An 8512-nucleotide genomic window follows, 5' to 3' on the forward strand; every position below is an offset into this window, starting at 1 on the left:
AAGAGCGGGAAGTGAACCTGTGACATTTATTCTACAGACTGATTCTCAAAGAGGCTAATGTCTGATAGCTAACTCTTTCTGGTTTATGTCTTTTGAAAAGGTTGGCCCAGCAGACAAATGCCTTCTCTAGACACATTTGAAGATTTTGAAGCCATCCCTTCCAGCATGGATGAACTCTCCAACTCTTCTGATTTGGAGGAAGAGACCAACCCTAACAATGTAATTGCCTTTTAAAATTACACTGCCCCTTCCCAGCACAACTTCTTCCTCTCTAAGGATCACAATGTAACCTGCAAAGTTTAAATCCATGGATGTGTGGGAACACAGAAGATGCAAATTTGATCTGGGGTGTTGGAAGATTATTACAAGACTTTTGTTGATCAGGATGAGGATCATAAAAAGTCACCCATACTTGTAGGCTGTCACTTTGTCTGCTACAAAAGTGAGGGAAAACTCTGAGTCTTTAAAAAAGTAATTTCAGACTTTTCCAGATAACTTCACCTGGTGTCACAAACCCTGAAGTCTGAATGCAGAGAACAGGTCTATCCAAATTTTGAATAATATTTAACCTGGGCATGATAAATCACAATTGCCTACAGAAGAAATATCTGCCAGCTTGAAATGCCTAATTCAGTATTTAACTAAAACCTCTTGCACAGTGTTCTATCATCCATAGTGATTGTTTCTGGTGCCTTGTTTCATTCATTTTAGGGGAGCAATCTCTTCCGGGTCGAAGGCAGTTTTGACAGCTGTTTCCCAGATTCTCTTTCTCTCGAGGATGGAGATTTAGTGCAGTTTGTGCAGGAAGGAGAGAATGGTCAATGGTGAGTATGGCAGAGAGACAGAACTGGACAGCTGGGACAGCCAGAACCTCTGGAAAAGATGGAAATATAGGTTGGATATTAGGGAACAGTTTTTTTATGGAAAGAGCGATAAAGTTCTGGAATGGTCTGCCCAGGGAGGTGGTGGAGTGACCATCCATGGATGTGTTTTAAAAAACACTGGATGTGGCACTGAGTGCATGGTTTAGTTGAGGTGCTGGGGCATGGGTTGGACTCGATGATCTTGAAGGTCTCTTCCAACCTGGTCATTCTGTGATTCTGTATGGATACCTGTAGGACTGCCCTGGGTCCTCTGCCTTCTTCCTTAGTTCAGGAAATAATAGCCCAACAAGCACCTCTAAGACACACAACCCAAGGAGGGTCAAAGTAGGAAAATTCACTGACTGTTCTCTGAGTTTCAGGTTAGTGAAGAAATTGGTCTCTGAGAAAAGCGACTGGGTTCCCTCCAGCATATTGCAGCCAGCAGAGGGGGACAGTAACAACATAATTAAGAGCAGCAATGCAGGTAATAGAGATAATGTGTTATTGGTATGTTTGTTTTCTTCTCCATACTGAAAAAGAATGTGATAGCAAAAAAAAACGTGATAAAAAGTGCACTTCTGTATTGAAGTACTCACCTGAGTGCATGTCTGTGCTGCAGCCTCTGGTGACATGGCTGAGCTAACCTGAAATTTGGTGCTTGGTTGCCAGAGCTAGTCAGGCACAGCAGCTTTCCTTGGCCTGGCTTAATTGTTTTCCCTTTTCTGAGCAGAACTTGAATCTCCCATCCAACTTCTATGGCTACCGGTACCCAGGCTGGGTGCTTTACAGGGAGCCCAAGTGTCTCATACATGGGGTGTGCCTGCAGGACAGCTTTGATCCTGGCATGGATAGACTTTGGATGGAGACCAGCATCAGGGCTGTGCTTCTGGCCTAGGTTTGAAAACATTAAAATTTCATGAACCATTACTGCCTTCATCATATTTCACAGCTGGCTCCAAAAGCTGCAGGAAGGGCTGCTCTGGCAAGATTTCAGCCAAATCAGCACTAAAAGTCATCCAGCCACAGCTTTGGTTCTGACCTAACACCCAAACAGGTTGCACTGGAAAAGCTGAATCTGAGCAACTCTGCAGATCAGAGGTTTACAATTCAGACTAATATTTGTCCATCCTTAAATATAATTTACCAAATGTGTCCTGCTTTTCTTCTGGTAGCAGAAGAAAGCAAAATCTGGCACAGCTGTTCCCTGGGAATCTGTGATGGAGAGCTACCAGCACTTTATTCTGACTTACTGATCTCTTTTAATCTTTTTGGTCAGTTTGTTTAAGTGGAGGAAATCCTTTTTCAACCTCAGGATTCTTTACTGTGGTGTAAAGGGAATTTGGTAATTGCTGCTCCTTCACCTCCACAGCAGGTCAGTCCTCTCCTCACCTGCCCAACTATGGCTCTCATTTCACTGGCATATCCAGGGCTTCAAAATAAAAACAAAGCCAGGCACACATTACAGTTACACACCAAAAGAGCCTCCCTTGCCTTTTGTGAAGGAATTAGAAGAGCAGTAGAACTGTGATTTTATGTTTTATTTTATTCCAGGCTTTTAAGAAAGAACTTCAAGACTGTAGATGAAAAATCCTGTAGACACATTGTAGTGACAATGCCCATGTCCTCCTTTTCAGACACGTACAACGATTCCTGCAGCACAGCCTCAGCAGAGTCGGACACGAAGGAAAGTGAGGTGGCCAAAAGCTTCCCAGCAGAACAGAGGGCTGGCAGCTGAACAGCAGGACCAGCCTTCCTCAGGACCTCGTCCACCTGTCTTTATCTTGGGTGGACATGGGATCAAAGTTGCCTTTCTCACAAGCTCTGAGGTTCATAATTCACTAAAATTTTGTCAACATGAACAGATGAGAACTGTGCTGTCCACCTGGCAAGCTGGGAAAAACAAACTTGAAAGGAGCATTAAACATCCAGAAAACATCAAACCTATCTTCAGTATTAGAGGAGAAAAATGCTTCTTGCATTGATTATCAAACTGTTTCAGAAGATGTGGCCTAAATTAGGTCGACAGCAGAGCTGAAGAGTCTCTATGCACGCACCTTTTGGCAACTTTGCTTGAGCACCACATCACTGCAGAGGGGCACGTGGTGGTTACGAGTCCTTGCTCCACCCTGGGGTCACCTGGAGGTTTTTCCATTTGCTTGCCTCTGGCTGTGCCTTCCCTGTCCTCCTTAATTCCAGCTGATACATCATCACAAATGTGCCCTTTTTGCTGTCAGTCAACACCAAAAACACACCACTTGAGGGTGGCTGTGGAAAGGAGACTTCTGGCTGGGACCATGAGAGAGGCTCCGTGCAGCAGTGCCATGGCCCAGGAAGGCCCTGCTGCACACAGCATTCCACACCTGGCATGCTGCAGGTGGCAGCTCCTGCCTGGGAGGCGCAGGGCTAAGCAGGGAAGTAAAGACATGTAACAGCTACTGTGACAAAGAACACTCTGAACTCTTTTTACAGTCTGAGTCATTCCTCTGCCCCCTCTACAGTCTCTGGTTGCTGGATCAGAACCCTTTGCATTTGGTGCCGAGAATTCAGTTGAATGCCATTTACTGTCACATGTTCGAGTAGACTGCATGCTTTCCTTGTGTGCTGGGCTATGAGTAGATACATTTCACCCCCATTTGGAATATACTTAAGCATTGCAAATAGGCAGTGAGCATTAGATGCTCCAATGAGTGGATAAAGTGTTGTTGTTAAATACTTCTTTCCAGGATGTTTGATGAAAGGACTGTACCAAATCTCTGCCACATAAGGATGTAATGTATAATATAAAGTGATTACAGATGTTATGATTCCTATAGAAGCCATTAGCTCATTTAGAGCAGCTGTTAAGGCATGAAGGCATTTTGATGGTAATTGGGTCTTAGGTCCCACAAAAGCTGCTAGAACTGGTAAATACTACTAGTAAAGATAAATAGCTAAACTAGCTACTTAAACTAGCTGCTAGTAAAGATAAATATTGACTGAGAGCTGCGAACAGGCAAAGATCAGTCTGGTAAAAATGAGCCCAGAAGAAGCTCAAGAGTGAATGAATGGCTTTCACTCTAAGGGATGTTTTGTTTAACCCTCGGACTAGTGGTGCTTTATGTAAATAAAAAAGGGCACTAAAAGCACTAGAAATGGAGATGAAGCAAACCAAAACCCACTCTACTAAGTGAGCCTGTGAGCAAAGCAGTGGGTGTGTGTGTCATTTCTGCTCTCACCTTCCCAGGGACTCGAATGTTTTCCTTTGTGTCTCAGTGGAGGCTGGTGTTGCAAGTACCTTAGTGTGGGAGTCAGGATAGCTGTGGAGCAGGCAGGTAGTCCTGTTTGAGAAAAAGCCTTGGAACAGCTAAAGGGTTAGTCAGATTTTTTTTTGCCTGTGAAGAGTTACTGCTTGATTATAAGTTGCAATGTGGTGATCGAATCCCATGGCTTTTCTAACCCTCCATATCTAAACTCTGTGATTTTTGACATTTTCTGTTCAGGACTAAAGGACCTTTCTGGAAGTTTTTTTTGTTCTATACAGGTAGGAGCTTGCCTGTTTGTGTTGGTCATTTACCTCAAAATTGACATGTAGGCTCTCAGGAACACAAATCCTCTTGGTCTACTGTGGTTATCAGCATCTTGCAGGAAGAATTGATTCCTTTCAGTCCCCTAAGGAAAAATGCAGTGACATTTTCTTATAGTGCAATTACTTTATCCTCTCTCTAAAATGAATTCATTCTGGTTTCTCTATTACTTTCAGTAAATTTTGCACAGGGACAGTGCTGCTGTTTACCCCTGCCCTAAGCATAGGAGAGGGAAGGGCTAGGGAGCTTTGTTTGCACATTATGAGTATAGTAACCTTTTGTGTGTGGGAGAGAGAGATAGGCAAGGGTTACCCTGAGTGTATGAAACTGCCAAATTGAAGATTTGTGACATTGCAGATGGATGGAAAGACAAAGGAGCAACCTTCTGGCTTTGCTGATGAGACAAAATTGGGTTTGATGACTTTTTGAGTTTTTTAAATAGTACGCAGGACAGTCTTTTAATTAGTGTATTTCTGTCAAGCAAAGTGATAATTAAGGGAATGACTCTCCGTGTTCAGTCTAGAAGATGATTTGGTAAAGTCCAGCAACCCTAATGTGTGTTAGGGTATGCCTATTCTGTCTGTAGGTCTTTGACACCATCCTATTCAGGGAGATGGACCTAAAAATCATAGTTTTCAAATAAGGATTTCATTTCAGTGTTGTTTGGAGATGCTCTAGTGACCATTTAGAAGTCATTTAAAGGTAATGGTTGTGACTAAGATTTGGCTGTAGAAGACACCAGATCCCAGGTAAATCTGTGCTGCAGCAGCCCTTGCTGCTGGCCCCGTGCCTGGCTCTGCTCCTGGGCCTGGGCTGGCCACACCTGCCCTCCAGGCTGAGGGTTTGCCTGGGCTCTCTTCTCTTTGCTCTGCTGCTCTTCTGTGAAACTTCAGAAACTTCACATCCTCAGAACTGCCCTCGAAAGTGCCCACTCAGGTGCAGGTGGGCTGCAGAGTCCTTCCCTGGCACCAATGGTGAACAGAGGGCAGTTGCACGACACACAAGTCTTGCTTTTAGTAAACCAGGCTAGAATAGAATCAGGCCTGATCCTCTCTTCTCACCTGGAACCCCACCAGGTGGAGAACCAGACCAGTGCTCGTTGTCTTGAACACAATCAGCTGCAGCCAAACCACTTCTGAGCTCTGGCTTTCCTCACCAATGACAGCAAAGCTCTGTGTGTGTCATGTTCTGGTCGTGTGTGTGATGAGAAGCCATTTTATTATCTATGATTTTCTTAGAGTCTTGATATTTCAAACAGGATTGGGTATGAGAAAGGCCATGTGCTTCCTTTCCAAAAATACTCAAAGACTTCAAATATATATATGTGTGATTAGAAATATATAAGAATAATAAGAAAAAAGATCCAAAATATGTATTTCTTCTTGCAGCTGGACTGAAATAGCTGCTAAGATTTCCTCTCCCCAGCTGAGAATTGGTACAGTTTGTTTTCTTACATGATTTCCATGGTGTTGATAATGATGTATTTGTATATTGTGATCACAGAATTACCTGTCCTTTTTTCCAGTCAACACAGAATGTATGAATTTATTACAAGAAAAAAAGTGTGCAAATGAACTTCCTGTAATTAGGCCATTCTGACCTGTGTAGAACCACACTTTGTTTGAAATTTATAAAAATTATAACTAGTACAAAACCTTGTGGTTGATGTCTCTATATGAAGCAACAAGTAAAATGACATTTTTTTCTATTTGAAATACATGAATTATCAGTAAAGGAACATTATCAGAGCTGAAAAAATTGACATATTTGTCCAATATAAGTTTAATTTGTCCAACACATGTATCAAAAGGCAGAATAGGGTTTTTTCCATTACCTATCTCCCTTAGTCGTGTTCTGAATCACTGGGAACCTGTGCAAAGGTTCACACAGACAGAGAAAGTCATAGATGAATTTATAATAGTTACTCCTGAGATATCTGCATGCCTTTGGCTACCAGTGTTCATTAGGGAGTGCTAACTGATCCAAATACAAGCTGTGGATCATGTAGAAAGGCAAGCAGGTGAAAATGAGAATGTAGAAACACAGTGCAAGTAGAGCAAGATAAACTGGACCTGATTTCATGCAGTATCCAGATTTCTTGGGGCAAACTTCACCTCACCTGACTCTTCAAGTCCTTGGTGTCACCATGTTCCTGCAGCTGATACTGGCATGAGGAAAAGAAGAATTAGGAGCAGCCAGATGCCAGCGTGGGCGCTGCTTTGTTCCCTGCCCAAGCAGGGTCCTGGCAGATGCCCAGGGCAGGGGATGCCAGGGCAGGGGATGCCAGGGCAGGAGTGAGTGAGGCTCTCCTGCTGCACATCCCGGCCCTGCCTGCACGGCTCCTGCCCCGGCCCGGGGAGCTGTGCAGGAGCCCTCTGTGTGACACTCTTGCACACCCTTGCACACCCGCTCACACTCTTGCACATGCTTGCACATGCGGTCACACTCTCACACACTACTCACACTCATGCACACTCTTGCACACCCATGCATACTCTTGCACACTACTCACACTCGCACACACCCTCGCACACTACTCACACTCATGCACACGCTTGCATACCTGCTCACACTCTTGCATACTACTCCAACTTGTGCACACCCTCACACACTACTCACACTACTGCACACCCTTGCACACTCGCTCACACTCTTGCACATCCACCTTGGCTGGAGCAGGCCTGGGAGCAGCACGGGGCCAGGCAGCAAAGGATGGTGCCCATGGGACAAGAGCCCATCTGGGGCTCTGCTCAGCCCTGTATTACTTTTAGCAGGTGCTCTGTGGAGATGGTCACACCTCTCCCTTCTGTGCCTTAACATAAAAGATGGAGTTTGCCCTTAAATAAAGTATTTTCTAAAGAACACAGGGGAGGCACTGATTTACAGGGTGTAACCCTCTGCTGGGGCACTGTGCACCAGATGCTCCGACAGGGAGGGAGATGCACGAAGCTTCCCCTGGCCTCGCAGAGCCCCAGGTCTCCTCCCAGACAGCCCAGCAGTCATTTCTCTTTTCACTTTCTTTCCTAACCATCATTTATTTCCTTCTGCGCGAGTTTACAGGCGAAAGGCATCGGTCTCCACCTCTCTCCACCTCCTTCCCAGCCATGTGACTGAGCACTCCCTGCAGCGAGTGAAACTTTTCGGTCGGCAGGAGAGCTGGGTTTGCTCCGCACCGGCTCCCGGGAGAAGCAGCGCCTCTCACAGCTGTGCTGGCCATGGGGAGCGGCGCACGGCGGCTCATCTCGCTGACCCTCGCCTGCGGTGAGTAACAGCATCACTTCTACCTGAAAAACGGGACGTTATGTCAGTCTGGTTTCCTTGCAGTCAGGACAGCACCCAACAGACTCAAAACTTTGGACAGTTTTGTTGCTAATACCCAAGGGTGCTTTCAGTAAAGTCCCACTGCTAAGAAATAACCATACCTGCTGTTCATTGCAGCTGCTATACCCTCAGTTTGACACACTTAGTGTATCACCCTGTTTAGTTTTTAAGATACACTTAGTTTTTAATGTTTTCCTCTGTATTTTCCCTTGAACTCTTGTGGTGGCATAAACTCTGTGTGAAAGAGTCAGTTCAAAGCCATGTTAGAAGCAGACTTTTTTGGCTTTGCTTTTCATAATTAAAAATAATTTCCAGACCTGCAGATCTAACTGAAACTCCTGAGCGGGACAAGCAGGAAAGAAAAAAACTAAGGAAGCATTGCTCGAGTCATTAATTTATCTGCATTGCAAGATGCAGAGCAGGATCAGGAAAGCAGGAGTGAGGCAGGGGCTTGGAGAAGTCAGGCTGGGGCTTCTCTCAATGACAAACCCCATCAGAGTCACCATCTGATCCTTAATGCTGCTCTGTGAAAATCTGGGGAGCCATACACATGAAGGACATCCAGTCACTGCTCAACACCTGCAGGAGCACCAAATTTGCCTGGTGAAGAGGACAAAATGTGATTTAATCTGTGGAGTGGCCAAGGATTTGAGCTTGCTATTGGGTGTGTTTTGCCATCGGCACACGGGGATCACACAAAGAACAGCCCTGTCCCCCTCCCAGTCCATGAGCAGGGAAAGTGCCCCGGGACCTGACCACAAGCAG

The 8512-nt window shown here is 45.1% G+C and overlaps 2 protein-coding genes across 2 annotated transcripts in view; both read left to right on the forward strand.

The window, feature by feature from the left end:
- MCF2L2 (MCF.2 cell line derived transforming sequence-like 2) overlaps positions 1-6080 on the forward strand; it is a 130645-nt gene extending 124565 nt beyond the window's left edge. The window contains exons 31-34 of the mRNA XM_031055432.1: positions 101-219; positions 712-824; positions 1244-1347; positions 2498-6080. Of these exons, the coding sequence (XP_030911292.1) occupies positions 101-219; positions 712-824; positions 1244-1347; positions 2498-2598 (437 nt within the window). The 3' untranslated portion in view covers positions 2599-6080. The remainder of the gene's footprint in view (positions 1-100; positions 220-711; positions 825-1243; positions 1348-2497) is intronic.
- Positions 6081-7534: 1454 nt separating this feature from the next.
- Positions 7535-8512, forward strand: part of LAMP3 (lysosomal associated membrane protein 3) — a 17319-nt gene continuing 16341 nt past the window's right edge. The window contains exon 1 of the mRNA XM_005419137.2: positions 7535-7687. Coding sequence (XP_005419194.1) covers positions 7642-7687 — 46 coding nt within the window. The 5' untranslated portion in view covers positions 7535-7641. The remainder of the gene's footprint in view (positions 7688-8512) is intronic.

This window comes from Geospiza fortis, unplaced genomic scaffold (assembly GCF_000277835.1).
Source record: "Geospiza fortis unplaced genomic scaffold, GeoFor_1.0 scaffold172, whole genome shotgun sequence".
In the NCBI taxonomy this organism is placed as follows: Eukaryota; Metazoa; Chordata; class Aves; order Passeriformes; family Thraupidae; genus Geospiza; species Geospiza fortis.